General features: G+C 32.0%; 2 protein-coding genes across 9 annotated transcripts in view; both read right to left on the bottom strand.

Moving 5' to 3' along the window:
• Positions 1-21,504, bottom strand: part of LOC139484982 (FHF complex subunit HOOK-interacting protein 1B-like) — a 626,211-nt gene that overhangs the window by 133,302 nt on the left and 471,405 nt on the right. The window lies entirely within an intron of this gene.
• The window catches only part of LOC139484983 (CUB and sushi domain-containing protein 1-like), a 46,308-nt gene continuing 31,378 nt past the window's right edge, over positions 6,575-21,504 (bottom strand). For 5 of the 6 annotated variants that reach the window (XM_071269059.1, XM_071269061.1, XM_071269065.1 and 2 more), the window contains 2 exons: positions 20,584-20,769; positions 6,575-6,733 (listed from right to left, as the gene is read on the bottom strand). In XM_071269059.1, the coding sequence (XP_071125160.1) occupies positions 6,678-6,733; positions 20,584-20,769 (242 nt within the window). In that variant the 3' untranslated portion in view covers positions 6,575-6,677. The remainder of the gene's footprint in view (positions 6,734-20,583; positions 20,770-21,504) is intronic. The other variant, XM_071269062.1, reaches the window with a different exon arrangement.

The raw sequence follows: 21,504 nt of genomic DNA, 5'->3' as shown, positions 1-21,504 counted from the left end.
GTATCCTTTCGATATGTTGTAAAACAAAAAAGCATCTCAGATGGCAGAAAATTTATTTTTATTCAGAACAAAAGCAAAAGGTATTTTCGCGTAAAGTGGAAAGACCTAATTAATCACGTCAGAACCGCCACGGACCACTTAACTTGCACCTTCAATATAGATCACTTCATTCGCACTATCCACGGTCAAGTCACCGTCACCGGCACAGTCATAGTCGCTGACACAGTCACCGTCACCGTATTTATCACCATAACAACAAAGTTAACTTTCAACGCTTATCAACAAAAGCTCTTGTACGGTAATTAACAAAGCTTAGCTAAGATAATCATCTACACAAAACAAAAATTCGATGTTGTTTTCTGAAACACCACTGAAAAGCGTAAACACTTTGAGGGTATTTAATGTTCTTGAAAGGAGTATGTTAGAATGTAGGGCTTGGCAATATCAAGCGAAAGAAATAATAGAAATAAGAAGATGTGGTATGAGTGCCATTGAAAACAATTTCCATCAATGTCACAATGTGTAAAAAGTAAACAAATATAGGTTTGAATATTATAAAATGTGTTTCATTAAACCAAAGGCAAAGATTACTTTTATACGTTTGGCTGGACAATTTGACTTTTTGATCATACTTCAAAAATACGACGAAACATAAATAGTTATCAAAAGTACCAGGATTATAATTTTTTACGCCAGACGCGCGTTTCGTCTACATAAGACTCATCAGTGACGCTCAGATCAAAATAGTTAAAAAACCAAATAAATACAAAGTTGAAGAGCATTGAGGACCCAAAATTCCAAAAAGTTGTGCCAAAAACGGCTAAGGTAATCTACTCCTGGGCTAAGAAAATCCTTAGTTTTTCGAAAAATTCAAAGTTTTGTAAACAGAAAATTTATAAAAATGACCATATAATTGATATTCATGTCAACACCGAAGTGCTGACTACTGGGCTGGAGAGGTCCTGTCGTTTGATGTATCATACGACATTAGCCTGTTATCGTAATGAATCTTAATGTTGTATTTCCACTTTGGTGATATGCAACTTCCAATTTACTAATCAATTTGTAAAATGTTTTAAAGGAGCACTAGCTACGATATTTATAAAAAAATAAAGTATGATTTTTTTTAGATTAATCATTAATTAGATTGGAATAATGAAATAATAATTTGCTTTTAGCAAACAATTTGCTTTAATCTTGTTGAAATAAGCGATTATACATAATTTTTGACTGATTCACTTGCAAACAATGAAAAACTTATATTTCTAATCTATAAATTCAAATCAAACAGACCTATAAAAATCCAATTGCACGTGCTGGTTTAACCTATTCATATCTTTATTTGTGTTTACATCGCTTATATGGTCATCTGAGGTCAAATCCATAGTTAATTAGATGGCATCTGGATTTAAAAACACACGAAACGAACCTACATATCATCTACCCCATGCTCTGTAAACTGTTTATTTTAAACGTTTGATAGATTGGATAAATGTTTTACATTGTTATTAATCAAATATGAGAATTTGAGTCAAATTGGTGACCATGAATTTGACAGCTAGTGCCCCTTTAACTCTGTAGGTTGTATGTGTCGTTTGTTTGTCTCATTGACGTATTACCCATACCTTTATTCAAGCCGTCGTAGGTTTATATATTTATCACAAATTTGAAGTTATAATACAATGCAATACATCATACCAATAATACATTTTGTTTTAAATATAAGGTTCACACAAGTCTAAACAACACTTTGAATGCGTGTGTTAGCTTAAAACTCGATAAAAAAAGAATAACAATATCAAAATGGTAACTTTATTAAAGTCATTAAATAGCATTCACTACTTATATTTTGGGTCCATGATGCATTTTTATTCTATTGGCCCTAATACGCTGAAAGTGTTATAAACACTAAACAGACTGGAACCGCTGTTCACTACTACAAAAATCTTGTCGTTTGCTGCCAGATTAATGTTGATAGTTTGGGATGCCATATCATAATCATTATTAGAGTATAACCACACCAAAACATCTGCATTCTTCCTTATAGTAAGGTGAGAGGCGGTTAGAAGGCCTGACATCATGGACACAGATATGAGGTAAATACCAGGTTTTGCAACTGTATAAATTCCCGTAGCGGCATTATATTCAGAACCAATACTAGCTGAATTAATAAGGGTGTATTTGATTGGACTTCCTATTGACACTGGTGTGTAACCTAAAGGTAATGTCGCTGTAAATGCATGCCCTGCGACAGTAGAATATGCTAAAAAAAAATGTATAATATACACATACACATACAAAAACGCTCAAAATGTTCGTCAGAATAAAATGGTCCTACGGAATCGTTAGGACACTTTATCCTGCGGTCAGCTGTCTATTGTTATTTAAATGTTCACTTAAATTCACTTAAAAAAAATTCACAATTCTGGTATTTTCACAGTATTTGTTCTCTTCGGAATAATGCATTTTTTTTATTGGCTGCAAGTCAAATCACCCGATGCTGTCAAATGATTCAAATTTTTGTTGAAGTAATAAAAATTATTACAAATCTTAATAATAGAAATCAACAATACTAGTTTCTTATCTTTATTAGGAATGCAAAGTAAAATTTTATACACAAAATTCTGGCAGAAATTGCCACTGAAATGAAAGCAGTTTTATTCCATTTTACAGCTGTAATTTCTAAACACTTATATTTACTTTTAAATGGCCAGCTGTGATTTAAAATAAACTTCAACTGGAATAAAACTGCTTTCATTTCAGTGACAGGTTTTGCAAGAATTTTGTATTCAATCTTTAAAGACATAAACGTTGCAAAAAACTTATCCTACCTCCATGACAAATAGGTTGTTATCCCCGCAGTGAAAGCCCCAAAGAACATTTTTATGTGTAAAACTCATTACATTAATTGCTTGATAAACGAATTAGGTATCGACAATTCACTTGGAAACTCAACATATTCCCTCATGACACTTACCAAGGAGGAAATCCTGGATAATCATAGGTCTGATCAATGTTCCTTTGGAATTTCAACCAAAAATGAAGAACTGGATCTTCCATTACTGTATTGGATACATAAACTACACAAGTGTCCTTACAAACAACGGTATATTGCTGGGTCTTTCAAGTGCTCCACTAACCTCTTTCTAAATTATTAAGATCTATTTTATCAGCAAGCAAAGCCGGGCTTCAAAGTTATTGTGAAACTGCCTATTATAGAGGTGGCGTGAATCAGATGTGGATACTAAAAAATTCCAAAGATCTTTTACAGTACATACAATCTAACTCTCTTTCATCTTGCAATAGTATTAAAACATTTGACTTTTCTACACTTTACACATTCCAAACTAAAAGACAAATTGTAAGAGTTGGTATTGCTTTGTTTCATTAAAAAGAATGAGATAAAGGTTACAAATGACACATTTAATTCGGACTCATATCTTGACTTGCATCTAGAAATTGACAATGAGGGTCGGTTGAAAACAAAACTTTACGACAAAAGATATGATTTCAGCTTTCCAATTGTGAACTTTCAATTTCTAAGTAGCAACATTCCAGCAGCACCTGTATACGGGGTATATATCTCCTAATTGATACGATATTCCTATGCTTGTATTTCCTATCATGAATTTCTTGATAGAAGGTTGCTGCTCACAAGGAAGCTATCACACCAAGAGTTCCAAATGGTGAAGTAGAAATCATCCCTTCGTAAATTTTACGGACGCCACCACGAGTTGGTTGACCGTTATGGAATAACCGTTTCTCAGATGATATAGGATATTTTCCTTACGTCGTAACTACAATCCTCTTCCCTTTCATAAATGTGACCTACCGAATTATACTATTTACCGGATTTGTTATAACATGAGTAACACGACGGGTGCCACATGTGGAGCAGGATCTGCTTATCCTTCCGGAGCACCTGAGATCACCCCTAGTTTTTTTGTGGGGTTCGTGTTGCTAATTTTTTAGTTTTTCTATGTTGCGTCATGTGTACTATTGTTTGTCTGTTTGTCATTTTCAATTTTAGCCATGGCGTTGTCAGTTTTTTTCGATTCATGAGTTTAACTTTCCCTCTAGTATCTTTCGTCCCTCTTTTTTACGAATTGAAAGTTTTGTCAAAATGTGAATTCAAGTTGTTTTTATAACATTATTTAACGAATCGATGTTAACAGAAACAAGATTTAATCAGTTAGTATTATCATTAAGTCAAAATACGTTCATTTGATAGAAAAAACTGATCTTTTATCCACTAAAAGATAATTACTAGTTAACGATTCCGTCATGAGTTTCTACTTTCTATTTTAAATCGTCTGAAAGCAACCAGAAATTCTCGAATACTGGCTCAGCCAACATAATCAATCAACGCAATGTTCCTCATATAGTTACAGTACTTAGTGCAAACAGTTATGACTTCTAAAAATCATCACTTTTATTAATTTTAAAGATTAATGACATTATATAAAAAGCACATATCTATGAGGGTGGTAAAGCAGCTTGTTGTCTTATAAAATAAACATGTTTATTGTGACAACACTAGTACTAGTATTTAAAATGTCTAAATATGGAATGCCATAACTGTCTTGTTATGACCATTTTCATTATATAATGTACATGTGCATTTACCTTTATATGATGTGCACGTGTCATTATATGATGTGCAAATATCCTTATATGTTGTGCAAGCATCATTATATGATGTGCAAACATATTTGTATGGTGTGCATATTTACTTATATGATGTACAAAAATTCTTATATGATGTGCCACCATTATCATATGATGTACAAAGATCCTTATATGATGTGCAAATGTACGTATATGATGTACAAATATACATATATGATGTGAAAATATCCTTAGATGCTGTGCATTTCCCCTTATATTTTAAGTGCACACATCTATATACGATGTGGTTGTGTCAGTATATTATGTGATTGTAATCTTATATCATGTGGTTCGGTTAACATCGTTATATGATGTCGAAACGTCTTTATATGCTGTGCTTTCATCGTCGTTTTGATCAATGAACATAATTACGATTAGAATATTTAGTTTGCTCTAAAAGTACACGTTAATATTTTCCCTTGAAGCAGTGAATATAAAAATGCCACAGAAATTTTTCCTTAAATCCATGTAGTACGTAAACTTGAAAACAAATAATGATAGCAACATGAAAAAAATTATTCAAAATATCTTTAAACTCAACATTATCTATGTAGGAAATGAGAATTTCATTTTCAAAAACATTCAACTTTAGAAAATTTTCCAATTTGTGTAGTTCTGTGACTGCAACATCAAAACATCCGCTTTTCTCTATATGTAAAACGGGGATATTCTTTTAGCAATGCTAATATATACTAGTATATTATAAAATGCATTCTTCATGTCAAAGACACGAACACTATATGTTTTATTTCTTTGTCGTAACTAACATCTAACCGTAATACTTCATATTTTGATTGACACTTATACTACACGCTCATCTAACACGACTTACCACTGGTCTGTGAATGTCATTTATCTATGAACTGTCATGCGACCAGTATTAAATTGTTCTTGTTTTAATTCATTTCAGGCAAATTCATGGTACTATAGCAGTACACAATCAGTCTAGTTATTTGCCCAAATCTTCAAATTTGTAGACAGATATGCCATTGTATTGGTTAGACTGTTAATTATATGAAGAAAACTTGTTTATTTATTGCATCATCTAAAATATTTAAACAAATACTAACAACATTTGTGTTTTAGATTCATTTTGTTTTCAACTAAGCTATTTTAGGGGACATAACTCTTTTACCCAAAAACATATACTGATAGGTAAATTTTAAATTCTTATTTGTAGCAGGAAAACAACTTCGGTGACACATTTTTTTCTTTTTTTTTTTCTTAAAGCATATTATAAAACCGTTCTTCACACAATTTTTTTCAAAATTCTATCTCATAGATTTGTTTTAAGCACAAAAATGTGTTTCTGAGTCATTCATAACTAATTTAGGCAATATTTAACGACTCATAGCTTGAAAAATAGTTCGTTAACCCATCCTTTTTAATATATTTTTGAAAGAACTTCGTAAAACCTTCATTTTAGCAAAGTATACAAAAATTCTATCTCGGGAAACATATACCTATGATTTACCTTAATTTGATTATTTATTTTATGATTATTGATTATGTAAAATGTAGAATCACCAATAACTCAAAAAGAAAATTCAAAAAGAAAGTCGCTAATCAAAAGACAAAACCAAATCTCCAACACATTAAATTTAGATGAATGGATAACAACTGTCATATTCCTGACTTAGTAGAGGCATTTTTTTTTGTAGTGACAGGATGATACACTTTTAATGCGAATTTATACTTAGTAAAGTTTTAAATATTATCCTGCTGATTCAATTATATTCATATGAGACAATATCAAAACCATTATTTGACACCTTTAAACTGTTTCCTTATCGAAGCCTAAATATACAAAACTATATAAATTATCATATTTATATTTAAATTTTTTAACAATATCGAAATATCACCTGCTGATAGATTTTTAAATAGTTAATAAAAAATCCAAATGTTCATATCAATTTTATTGTGGTTTCATTTTGCTAACATTTATAAAAGGCATCTTCAACAGATACAGAAATACTGCATCATAGTCTTCTCGTATTCAAGTGTACTCATATCCACCTCCTTCTGCGGCGCCCTTGACACTTAGCAGGTTTGATGATACGGCCTGTTAAAGAGAAAATGAAAATTAATTGAATTAAGTAATGCTCGATTAACCACTTAACATTGTGTTGAAACAATATCGTTTTGTTCAATATGTTGTCAAATGGATATATAATTGATAGTTATCAAATATCTAGGCTTATAATTTGATACGCCAGACTAGCGTTTTGTCTATATGATAATACTCATCAGTGACGCTCAGAAAGCCAAACAAGTATAACGTTGAAGAGCAAAGACATGATACCAATTATGATGGAAGTATTCTTTGGTTAGAATTTCAGAACTGACATATTTTTATCAGTCAATTAAATCAAAGAAAAGAACAATTTAAAATATGTAGGAGGAGGGTTGGGATTGCATAAACATGTTTAAGGCTCCGTGTTGAAGGCCGTACTTTAACCTATAATGGTTTACTTTTTAAATTGTTATTTGTATGGAGAGTTGTCTCATTGGCACTCACACCACATCTTCCTATATCTATTAACCCCGCCGCATTTTTGCGCCTGTCCCAAGTCAGGAGCCTCTGGCCTTTTTTAGTCTTGTATTATTTTTAATTTTAGTTTCTTGTGTACAATTTGGAGTTTAGTAGGGCGTTCATTATCACTGAACTAGTATATATATTTGTTTAGGGGCCAGCTGAAGGACGCCTCTGGGTGCGGGAATTTCTCGCTGCATTGAAGACCTGTTGGTGACCTTCTGCTGTTGTCTGCTCTATGGTCGGGTTGTTGTCTCTTTGACACATTCCCCATTTCCATTCTCAATTTTATTAGACTTCACTGATAACTTATGTTACAGTAAATAAGGTTAATTATAAACGAAACACCGCATGGTCCCAAATGGAGGGTTGAAATAGCATGTAATCGTCAAACTTCAACCGTCACCTTTTTGCTACAGCTAGCGTTAATGAAAGCGACGGATATTTAACGATTAGAATAAGGAAAATCAAGAAACCAAACTAAGGGAATTAAAAAGGAACGAGACGGGTTGAGTTGACGATTGAATCGTCTCTTTCTATAAATACACCAGCCGCCATGCGAATCACCACTCAATCAAAAGTTAACTGAACAATCGGGAATAAGACACTTAATGTAAAATTACAGGTGAGACGACTTTATTCGAATCTAATGATAAGGCCACCATTGAGTGGAGAGAGCGACATAAATTATCGGTCAAACGATTTGTGATAGTGATCGTAAAAGTTATCAATCTAATTAAAAACCGATCTCTCATCGCTCCTGTTTCTGATATGTCGCGTGGGAGATCTAACGAAACCCGCTTTGAGGTCACATGTGAGTGACCTCGTAGGTGTGTCTTTTTCGACCAATGAAATTGAGTCTTTCACGATCTTGGAAGTTTAACGTAAGGCAAAGGGATGTAACTCATTTTATTTACGACGAAATCGTCAGTCAAAAATAATTCATAAACTTTTTTGATTGGCTTATTAATAGGTCGTCAAGTCATTTGCATATCTTTATAAATTCATGACTTTTAGTTCACTCACATGTGACCTCAAAGCCGGTTTCGTTAGATCTCCCACGCGACATATCAGAAACAGGAGCGATGAGAGATCGGTTTTTAATTAGATTGAAAAGTTATGTGACATTGATTTCAGTCGTACTCCGTTATGACTGTTAGAAAGGGTTCTTTTAAGGGCATCCGATACAGTTTCAAGGGAGTTAACTCTTGGCGCGACGTTAAGCGTTTGAATTCCCGCAAAACGTCACTTTTTGCGGGACGTAATGCGTGTCATTTTCCGTAATACGAAACGTAATGTGGAATTTCCATGCTCCAATTTCTGTTTCTCCCGCATGCTAATTTCTACGCCATTAATATTAGTCAGTGCATTTGATTATACCAGGATAACAGTCTAATAACATAATAAGAAATAAAACACATTACTGTTTCTTTGAGATCTTCAACAAATATCGTATAGTGAGCAATCTCAAGACGACTGACCCTTTTGGTGTTACTAATATCATGCATGTCAATTAAAATTTTATTATCATGCATCATCCACGATTTGGTCCGGATCCGATTTTTTATTACAGCACAGAAAACCAATGATATTTAAAAACTAATACCAAAAATGTATGTACACGAAGAAGTCAATTTCCTTTCTGAACAATTTATTTAATTTATTTATGTAAACAAAAAATAATGGTATGCCGCTAATACAAACAATGATACAACTTTTATAAAAGAACAAAGTTTCTATTTCCTCCACGTTGCACGTAGTTTATCTAACAAAAGGCAATAGCAAACAATATGTTTATACACCCGTAAAAAATTTTACGGGACGTAAAATGGTATAGAAATGCCCGCGTCCGTCTGTCCGTCGTCAATATGGTACAGCATATTATCATTTAACTGAACATGGTTGTTTTTTCAGTCATGATGGTCAAACGGTCTGTATCATTTTTGGTGAACTTTATAAGTTACAAGACTTTGTAACTAGAACAGTTTTTTTACAGTTCGCGCTGCATCTAGAAAACGTTTTATGACTATTGCTCAAAACTTTACGCACTTCTTAGTCATATAATTCTGAAGAACTTGTATATACTTTTGAGAATGATTCAGAATTTGATTTTAGAGTTATTGAGTTTATGACAAAAAGGGGCTGGGGGTTCACATGTCGCGCCGTATCTCAGAAACTATCTATAATAATTGCATAGAACTTCACATACTTTTTAGTTAAATCATTCTTAAGATCTGTATACTTTTTCGTGATGATTCTTTAATTCATTTTTGAATTCTTGAATTTTTTATTGAGCTTCAATTTGGGGATCATATAAAACATGTTGTGATATATAAACTTATTATTGAGCAAGAATAATGAATGAGTCAGGATATACCTAGCATGACTTCCGTACAACCCCCGTGTTATTTTAAAAACATATATTATGTTGGTGTTTTTTTTTTCATGAGACGAAGGGCGTGTCATGCGCTCGAAGCGCAGCTGTTTTTTTTTTTCTTTTTTTTTTTATAGATATATTAGAGAAATGACGGAATGACAGAAAATACAATGTAATTTTCAATATAATTAATATTTCCAAATGGCATAACTCTTTTAAAGAATAGTTGATATGCACTGATTTTCGAACGTGTCGATACGATATCAGTTTTATAGAAAGTTGGCAAGAATTGTACACTTGAAAAATCTAATTAACCACAAGTCCGGAAGGACAGACAGGGGAATGGACATGCGGTATTTTATGTACGCGCTGTGAAAAAAATATATAGTTATTTACCAATAAAATTACGCTATGAGAGAATGATTTTAATTGCAACTAATCGTAATATATCCAGTCCTCTCGCTATTAATTCAATCATTTTTTTGCCAAATCAAAAATTTCAAAATTATAGTTTCTCTGTCTGGACAAAAGCATTCATTAGCAAATTGAAGATTCTCCTTTGTAAGATTTTGCTTCTGTTTTCTGACCACATAAAACAGAAGATGTGGTATAATTGCCAATTAGACAACTCTCATCAAGAGACAAACATGACACAGAAATTAACTATAGGTCTTCAACAATGAGCAAAGCCCATGTCGCATAGTCAGCTATAAAAGGTCCTGAAATGACAAGGTAAAACAACTCAAACGAGAAAAGTAACGGCAAATTTGATTACTGTCATAACGATGCTAACTTTTTTAAAATTCGTATCAACAAAAACGGATTTTCTCAGTGATAAAAACGTGAATTAAAGGATATTAAGGAGTATGTGTAATGAAACAGCAGCCAACCAAACAAAACAAAACAAAGAACAACATCTAGAGGTCATCATACAGTATGAAATAATATACGAGTGTGTACAGTAAATGTACCTGTATGTCATGTTCTAAATTGCCGAGTCTTAAATTTTTGAAAGCCGTAAAAATTATCAACAGTCCGTAATAACTTTTCTTGAGAAGTTTCTCACTTAGACCACAAACACAGAGAGGTATTTGTTATTCACATGCTTTTACTTCCGAAAACAATGTTACCAATTTATAGATAGTACTTTACAAGTAATATTTATACATCTGAAAAATGTCGCCGGTAATTTGAAGCGATAACGTCGAAATTGTCTGCCAGCGACGTCGTGCACTTTAGCGCTAACGTTGAGGTTACAAAGGGGTGACGCAATTTTTTAGGATAAATCGTGATTATCATGGAATCCAGCACGGTGACCTATATTTTTTATTTGAGATTTGGAGAAAGCATGACAAAATGCAGTTTATGCAGAAAAATGATAAAAATGACATTTTCAGAAACAGTTTTTTTCCATTTTTTTAGGTTTAGAAAAATACCACTTTGAGCATCTGGTCCGCAATGTCAAGCAAGACTTGAATAATTTTATAGTTATTCGTATAGTGATTTATTATTTTCCTTATTGCCACTTATCACAGCTTCAGATTGAACCCGATCTCAATAATTTACGACGAAGAATATCTGCTCCAAAAATTTTATAACATTGCCTAATTTTTTTTACAAAATTGCACAAATCCCCAATTTTCAGCCTCAATTTTCTCGAAAACAAGCACGGTGACCTATGTTTTATTTTGTGTTTTATTTTATAACTCGCCAAGGCCTACAACATATTTCAAAATTATAAAAATGACATTATATCGAGAAACTGTATCGGATGCCCTTAATGAGCACACCCCTACTAACGGTTCAGGCGTACTACGTCATGACTGTTAGAAACGGTTCTTTTAAGGAGCACACCCCTAATAACGGTTCAGGCGTACTACGTCATCACTGTTAGAAACGGTTCTTTTAAGGAACACACCCCTAACAACGGTTCAGGCGTAAACACATTTTATGACATTATTTTGTCCCACCGTAAGAAAGCAAACCTAACGACTTCCAGTTATATACCCGTAGCTTGTTATACTTATATCTGAGAGTTTTAAATTTCTTTATTATCTATATTTTTAATTTTTATAAAGGTTAGTACATATTGCACCACGATGGTGATCGTACCGGCCGTTCATAATATTTTCTTTGAAAAGCTGAAATTTCCGTTGATGGATAAAAGACCAACCAGGACAAAATATTTAGTACACTATAGAGTGTAATATGAGTTTAAATTGATCATAAGGTTACCATGAATAATTTTATTTATAACAATGGTCATTTAATGCAAGTTACATCAGTCTGAAAAACGAAGCAAAGTTGAAAACTGTAGAGATTTGTTAAGCGTGTAATCTCCGTGGAATAGCCAATTCTTAAAAAAACATCAATTTTAAAAATAAATTCCACATCCAACAGATCGATATCGGTGTCAACATTAAATTTTAGTACAACTTCAATCTTCAGATATCCATATTATGGTTAATAAATGACGAAATCGTCGAAATGTAACCTCCGTGGAATTTAATCTCCGTTGACATTTTGGTAGAGTGCTTTCTATCACGTCCGCACTTTTATCGAGTATGGCATGCCAAATAAACATATTAGATAGTTATAATGGATGGCGAATAAATCACTTACAGATCAATAATATATTGTAATTCAGACGACATAAGAAGACACCACGTAACAATTTTTATAAATCAATTGTTTGAGTGTCACAGAGTTGCTTCTTTCTCAAATCTAGAAGAAGAAAAAAACCCGAACCGGATGTTTTTATATCAATCGTAATGCATGTAAATAATTTAGACCTGTTTTCAATATTTAAGATATGAAGCTTTTATATGATTAATATAAATTTGATTCCGAATTCAATACGATTTAACAATTATGCAATTGCAAAAAGCTATAAAAATTGTTCTTTCTTTTTTTTTTTTGTGTTGCACAAGGAGAGAAGCTTTTAATTTATTTCATCGAAATTAGGACGTCGGTTGAAAGGGCCTGATATATTGTCTGCTACATTTATTAACAACACCTTGTACAACATTCTTTTCGAAATTAAAAGCAGTTAAATAGATTAAACAAAACTATCCGTCAAAATGCTATATATTACGGTCTGTATTAGGGGAGGAGATCTACATTTTTGTATTCTATAATTCTTTTAGCCATTTTTCTCTATTCAGTTAGAAATATATGCCCTTCTATGTAAAATTCTTGGGTTCAGTTCCTGCATTTGAAAACTTCCGTATATAATATTTTGACAATATATAGTGTCTTGACTGTATCAAAAATATACGTATAACGACACTACTCCGTATAGCCTCTCTTTTTTATTCTGTCAATGTACTGCATAAAACCATGTTTAAAATAAGTATAAAACTTGGAGAAAAAAAGTATTTCAATTTGTTCGAAATCAGTTGGATTCAGTTGGATATCTGGGATAATAAACAAAAGGAAAGATGATATGAGGTATACTTTATCATATTTTCCTTGTGATTCGGGGTACTAGTAATGAGGAGCTGAACGTTCAGTTTTATAACAGTGACAGTACCGGTAGCTAACCGACATTAAGAGAAATCTGAAATCGGATAAAATAAAAATTTGATCACCAAAAAGATTTTATCATTGATTACTCATCTGTCCAACAAAATATAGAAAGAGACATTGCTTATCAATCAACAGTTTTGGTGAATAGTGAAATATATTTAATATATGTTGGTACTAAAAAAATGTTATACCCAAAAAATTGAAGACAATGTCTGCCGTCCTCGAGCATCAGTATGAAAATTAAAACGTACGAATTATGACAATGTTTTGATTCTGCAAATCCTTACAATTCCAATCAATGGTCAATTTATATATTGTGGAATTATAAAGATACCTAAGGTTTTAAACTTCATCAATCAATGTTACATTCGACTGATTTGACTTTTTGTGTGTGTCATTTTCGTCATATAGCTCATCAACTCTTTCTATTCTTTCATATCTTTTGATTTCAAATACTTGTCGCTGAGGCGTAAATGATGAAGATCAATCAAAGATAGTGCCCGCTTCAGACGCATGAAATTTATAACTTTTTTTTCGACCACTATTGCAGATCTTTTTGTTATCGGATTATCGTGGTCTGACATCTGTCACGAACTGGTTTTTTTTTAAGGTGAATAAAATTAAATATTAAATACGAGAAGGATGTAAGGTTATTATTTGCCTACAATAGGAAACGAAATGACAAGTTAACTCATGCAAGATCGTGATTTTGGCGAAAAACACTGAACGGATGCTTATATGAATGTATAAAATTTGCATCGCTTATTTCATTTGACCATTTGCGTTTACAACCAATTTGAAAGTTCAACATTTCTTTCGAAATGATCTACTAGAATATTGTCAATAATGCATTTAATATGCAGAAAACGGAAAGTTTCATTTAGAACGAAATTCATAACAGTGTGGTCGACAGTAAAACGTTTATTAGTAATTGTACTGAAAAGTTTACCTTCAACTTGTTTGTCGTGGGCGATGATTTTATGCTCACTCAGTCTATCGGAGGCCTTCAAGTGGGGATTTAAATAATCATTTGTTACAAATTTTGATACATAAAATGAAACTTTCTTTTCACAAATCATTTAAGGAATTTATTTTAAATAATTGTTATACCATCACTTACAACAGTTTCACTTTTAAGAATATTATTGTCCAGAGCTGATATCAATAAATAATAATAATAAAAAAAAAAGTTTATTCATGGTAAAAAAAAACAAAAAAACTTTTAAGTTAATAGGGACCCGCGTTATTTCAGAAAATATCTTATTGATTAAGAGAACAAAAACTTCTACGTTGTGATCATTTAAGAGTGGCCTTCTATTTATTCAATGCTAACCATGTGGGCTTTTTTTTTTTTTTTATATACCATAAATCGATTCGTTCATTCAGATATTTGTCAGTTTGCCTTGGCTCTTCAAGTCCAACACACAACTTCTCACGAAATTGGTATTTTTCTTACAAAAATTACATCCATGTGATGTATTCTTTTCATGGAGAATGAATGTTGCACCTTATTTTATTTGTTATCGTTTTCTTTGTGTGTATCATTGACGTATAAGACAACCTGAATCTTCTTTATTCAAATTTAAAACATACGAGATGGCAATTATGACACAAAATAACTAAATTAAACTTACAGCAGAAGAAAGATAATGAACATCGCTTTTATAGTCTTCTAAATATCGAAGACGCGTGGTCTTTTTAAAAATGATGTAAATTTATAAAGGAAACAACAAACAAAATAGTTCGAATATTTATATTGGAAAAAGTAACGGTGTGTAAATCATAACAATTATTTTATTTCAATGAAAATCAAACTGTTGAATTTTTTCCTCTGCGAGCAAATTTTTAATTTTGGTCGCATTTTGAAAATCAATAAATCTTGTATTCTTGTTGGAAGCTGCACTGTGTAGTTTATACCCGTTTTTTCAATGCCACACAAATCCAACACAGACAAAAAAAATGGTAGGTTCAAGAAATAATTGATGCAAACTATACTTTATTGTAGTTTTAACATGGGTAGGCATTATATTCGTGATTATTTTTGCCCGAGCGATACCGAAAAACTATTATAAAAAGTGTCCTAGTTCAGTGAAAATGTACGTCATACTTATTTCCTAAACAAATAAATAAACAAACATTAATTAACATACAACACTACCAAAGGCCAGAGACTCCTTACTTGTATGATTTTGTAAAAAAATGCATCTTTTTAAAACAGTCGAAAACAAAATTGTCTGTCCAATGGAAAAGTCGAAGCCCAAAAAAGATGAACAGTGCATTATAGAAACATAGAATCTGGTTGCAAAAGTTGACGACAAGATCTATTTTATAACTTGAGTATGTCCTAATACTATTAACCTGAAATAAATATATTTATAGCAATTCCCTTGATACGAAAGATCTACATGTTGCCTTGGGGTTTTTTTTCTTTTTTTTTTTTGCTCTTTGGTTGGGTTTTTGTCTCAATGACAATTCAATTTTCATTCTTATCATAGATATAACTGCATGTTAAAATAAGAATATGAAGTGTGATGGACAATCAGACACATTCTTTCCAGGGACCAACAGGCGTTATCAAGCTATAGGTCCCCGTATGGCTTTCGACCATTAGCAAAACACACTTTATAGAATGAAAGCTCCAAGAGGTCTTGGGATGAAAAAAACAAACACAAAAGATGAGCGAGAAAAAAAATAGGGATACCGCATGGAAATTGGAAAATGGTCCGCAACATTAATTTAGTCAACTCACTTAGTTGAAATTAAAGACCTGGCGAATTTTCGCCTTTTGCAATGGATGTGATGTATGTTTAAAAAAAATCATGGTTTGTTTGGACATTTTTATAAATCAAGTCTTGTTTTTAAATTATTTGCAAGTAAGTTTTAAGTCATGAACAAATAATCACTCACAGAAAGACGTCAAATCCATCAACAAAAGAAAAAAAATAATAGACGACCGACAACGCACAGAATATCATGTATGTGTTCCGGACCATATGAGTATAGTAGCAGTATAGCAGAACGGTTTAAGTTTCCTATATACACCAAATGATACATTTTGCCAATACAATAACGTAAATGCATGCAAATTTCACAAGGTTTATCCAAATAGCTTTCTTACTAGTATCCAATAACTTTCAAGTACGAAAAAGACAGGGCAGAAGTATATTTTGTCTTTATGTTTCGTATTTGCACAACTTTTGAAAGTGGATTATGCATTCGTTCTAAAATAAAATTAGACCAGATAAAAGTTAAAAGATTACATAACTCGACAATCGCAATTGTTAAATCCGAAAAAGATAATCAATCAATACATGCATTCAGTGAGTCATTCTTTTTTCTGAAAGAACATGGCTTTGCGATATCTTATTATGAAAATTGATTGTCGAAACATAACAAAAACACAAGTAAAGGACGTTTAATTAATCAATATAAATCAAAACACAAATTCCTGATTAGTATTTCGAATTATTTTATATAGGCGTTGAGAACCTTTGGTGACCCCACGGTTTAAATGTTTATATTAAGGACGTCGTGAGCAATGGGCGTTATAGACGAACGTTCACCTAATCTGTCCCAGTCAATGGGATATTAAAGTGCGCCAATCAATGTCCATAGCCACACTGTTATGAATTCGATACTATCTTTAAATCATTTATTTCTGTTATTTTTAATTCACCGTATTCTTATTTTTCATAATTGTTTTTTAATCTATAAACCACCTCCTATATCTTGGATTAATTCAAATAACTTTATGATATTCAAGCGGAATACGATGCATAGTACTATTAGTATAAGAGTATCTACAAAAAAAAAGCTGTTCAATTAGTCGTTACTGGTTGTCTAAAAATCGAAGTTGCGAGATTAATAAACTACAACTAACCAACAAAGAGGATGAATAAAATATCTATGAAAAATGATTTTATATTTATATTTTGCTGGATCATTTTTTGTCGTGTCTGTCTCATCATTGCTTTTTTTTTACATATTTATATTGAACCTTTTTAAATTCTTTATCAACGGCAACGCATGTAACATCTTATTTATTTTTTGAATATTCCTCTCCCGCTCATAAATCTGCATGAAGTATTTGCCATTGTACGTCCAGAAAACATCACATAATAAATCATATCTCCTCTAAAGTTGTAGTAATATACTAACTGTAAACATTATCAAATAAGTGATTCGTTTAAATTCTAGTCAGATATTATCAGTTACACAGTATGTTAGTGACCTAATACGATAAATTCGGGGTCAGTAAATTCCATAAGGGGTTTGAGCGAAAATAGAACCTCATATGGAATTTACTGACCCTGTATATCGTATCAGGTCACTAACACACTGTGTAACGAATTTATCGTGCCGACTATCTTTATTAGTTGAATTTTGAATTTTAAATCCGAGTCTCATTTGCAATCATACCACATCTTCTTAATTGTTATATTAAAGTGTTCAAGTGTTCAGTTTTAAGAAACATACTCTCATTGGTCTGCAATATATATATAAAATACTAATATACACTTCTCGTCTCTCTCCTAATTTTTTTGTCCAAATTTTCGATACAATGAACAAAAAGGTATCAAAGGAAGTAACCCATCAAAGATACAAGATCATACAAGGGTTGCGCTTTGGCTTCGAAAGAATTTTTCAAAAACAGTTCAAAGCAAGGAATTCATGCGTTATACGCCATACTTGTGCATTTTGAAATTAAAACAGTTGATTTATATACATGTTTTCGATATCAATATGACCACATCAATGATAATTCATTGTAACACAGATTGGTAAATAGGATGATTACGAAAACGAGGAGAATTCAGTGGCGAATTATATGCATATTTGGGTTGAAAGCATGTTAATACGATTTTGTTATTTATTCTGCTTTGTACAAGACTAAAATGCTGAGTCGATTGTTTATCGTACTTGTTCATACAGAAAAGGCCAAATTGAAGATTTATCACATTAACTTGTGTTAAAGAGATAACAAAATGACTTATATATATATATAATAATAATAATGCAGACATGACTGAATATCATGCTTAAATTTCAACTAACAAGAAAAAGAAATAAAAGTTTACGTGAATCAATAAAGAAAGTTTTTAGCATTTTGGCATTGAAAATCACGACGTCAAAGGAAATAAAATGACGTTAAATTTTTTTTTTATTGTTTTATTATCTAAACTGTCTCGATCATTACAAATTTACGGTAGCCTTACGGCTCGTGAAATTTAACATTCTCTCGACTGGTATTTTTCGCAAATACCCCTCAAGAACATGATATATCTGTTTAATTACACCGAATGTTAATGTTCTAAAACGCATTGATGATCGTGACGTTACAAGTGTCCAGTCGGATAGAGTATTTTTTGGCAAATACCACGGCAGAGAGGATAAAAATGGCAAATCCTTTTGGCAAATACCCCGGCGGAGTTAAAAAATGAACGATATTCGTTTGATAACAGTGAATTGGTGAAAAATACACTGGCTATCAACCAATCAAAACCCAGGATTCTTACATAAGGTGTAATTAATGCTGAAATGTATAGGGTGGATAGAATACACTATGAAGATGTTCTATATTCTTTATAAACAAGTTTCGCTGTAATTTATATTTTATCATTTTTTACTCTGACTTTGGGCGCTTTAACGGAGAACTTAGTACGTCATGACTGTTAAAAACGGTTCTTTTAAGGAGCACACCCCTAATAACGGTGCAGGCGTACTACGTCGTGACTGTTAGAAACGGTTCTCGTGCTGTTGGTAGGCAAAGTATAAAAAAATGATAAAACTAGATACCCTAACGATGATAGCAGCCTAGTAGTTTCTAATGATAGGAAGTTTGTAAAAATTCTCACTCTGCCCTTAGTCTCAGATGAGTAAAAAAATAGAGGAGGGGGGGGGGGGAGGGTACCAAAGAATTTGAGAATATCATGTTCGTTAGATAAGACAAACTTTTCAAGATGTATTTTATTAAAAAAAGAAACTGCTGACATTGTGTTTTGCAATACAGCTATCATATCATATGTAATATAAAACATTTGAGTAAGTACTCATGCTACAACGTAGTTGTCGGTTTATTTATTTGAAGATGTGCATTATATTAATATTTCAATGATAGTAAATGATCATTTAATTACTGGAAGCCCAATAACAGTCGCGTATTTACACAGATCACTACATATCTAGGTCTGTTAGTTACATGTCAAAAATACCCTCTTATCAAATAACTCTAATCTATTTTTCAAAAATTCAAACTGGGTTTCAAAATAATTCCTGAATTACATAAGGGCTAAGTGAATCTGATGCAATTTTTTTTTAAATATCCTCTGAGGCTATGCACTTAAAAATGCAATTCCTTCTGGAAAATTCCAAACCATCCTTTAAATACTTGGCTTTGAAATTACCGTTGAAGGTAAATCCATTTAAGTGACACATACAAATTATGAATTGTTTTTTTCATTTATTTAAATCACAGTGCTTTAAAATGAAGAACATCGGCTTCTTACCATGTTTTTTTGGTTATCAGTGCATGTAAGGAGGTATGTCAAATATTAACACATTAATATATTTTTTTGGTAAAAATCCGCATATACATAAATAAGGTGCAGTTCACTTATTTGATTGATAACATTTTTCTACAAATATTTAATACATTACTATTGTTAGGTACAATTGTATGCATTTCGTATTCGTATTTTTTTTATATAAAAATTAGAAGATGGGGTGTAATTGCAAATGAGACAACTATCCACCAGAGATTAAATGGCATTACTATTTACCTATATGTACCAACACTTTAGTGTACACGTATATGAGGAAAACATTTTGAATGTTAATCATAGTTGAAATTATACATTATAAACCACTCATGTATTGAAATACAAATAATTCTGTCGTCACAACTGTTCAATTGGACCTCAGTTCATTCCGGTCATTTTTGAGGAAATCGGATTGTGTAATCTTTATATTCTATAATTTCTGTAATTTGAGGAAAATTGCTCTGGTTGTTGTTACTGTTTTGGGCAATGGGGTTGGCTGATTTTTGGCCAAAATACGACGGGATAATCTTCCTTAATGTCAGAGAAAATTAAACATGTTAAGAAGGATACATAACGTAGTACAGTGGTTGTCGTTGGTTAATGTCTGTCATATTTGATGTTTATCAAATTAGTTTGTTAAACTTAAACTGTTAGATACTAGCTATAGTATTTCAATTGAATTATTATATATTTGTTCATTTCGGTGCCGTTTACAGTCGATAATACGCCGTTGTTTTTCTCATCCTTGTATGCCGTTCATTTGCCTATACTTTCTTTCATCCACTTCATTTAAAGTTTTGTGCATAGCTTCTCATTGGCAATCATACCAGACCTCCTTATTTTTTTCTATTTGTACTTAGGAATATGTGTATACACTTATTTTTAATTATCATTTGTTCCTAAGCGTTAAGGAATAAACTATCATGTGTTCCTACCGCAGACGGGAGGACCTCCACTCCAGCTTCCATCGGCCAAACATTCACGAGTCAGGTTACCAGACTTCAATTTATAGCCAGTATTACAAGCGTAAGTTATAGTGTCTTGGTATGATGTACCAGTCTCAGCAGTTATAGTAGCGAAGTTTATTGGCGCAATCCTAAGGTCTGGACAAGCTACTGCTTCTACAAAAGTATAAATCTCTAATTCATCATTTTCATAGAGTTGCTTGATTGATTAATGAAATATTTGCAATTAGGTGATAATACATAATTATGAATGGTTGATCTTTAAAACAACTTCTAGGTACTTATAAAAAAGTTAGACTAATGGAAATAAAAAAAAACCCATCAGAACAGAACAAAATGGTGTATATGATTTCTTTTGACAAATAAGACAATTTAACTAACTGAACCAACAAATCAAAATTGCTCGAGGATGACCTTAGTATATCTTCGTTTCTCTATCTTTTGTGTTATTTTCACATTTCCTGACCGGTGTGAGTAAAATATTTCTCCGCACTAGTGAAAAATCTGTTCTCGGTAAATGATTGGTTGAAATTTAATTGATACGTTTTCTTCTGAATTTTCATATTGTGACGTCATGAAAAAAGGCGACCATGGCTGATGACGTCATATCGAAAGTACACAACTTTCCTCTCATTTTTTTTTAAAAGGAAGGAATGAAATAATTCCATCACTGTAACTCGTGTATTACGACATTTCTCCACTCTCAACAGTAAAAGTTTGATTATTAAAATAAAATCGTCATGCTTAGTTTTGGAATCTTACTTTCCTTGCAAGAATCCTCATAATTTGATTTTGAATTTTGGATATAGTGTAATTGAACGATTTTAGTTTTCTATTGAAAGAAACATGTATTTGATTAAATTCGAAAACCTCTTTATAATTTATAGTAAA

Source organism: Mytilus edulis, chromosome 8 (assembly GCF_963676685.1).
Source record: "Mytilus edulis chromosome 8, xbMytEdul2.2, whole genome shotgun sequence".
In the NCBI taxonomy this organism is placed as follows: domain Eukaryota; kingdom Metazoa; phylum Mollusca; class Bivalvia; order Mytilida; family Mytilidae; genus Mytilus; species Mytilus edulis.
This window is presented reverse-complemented; position numbering and strand designations above follow the sequence as displayed.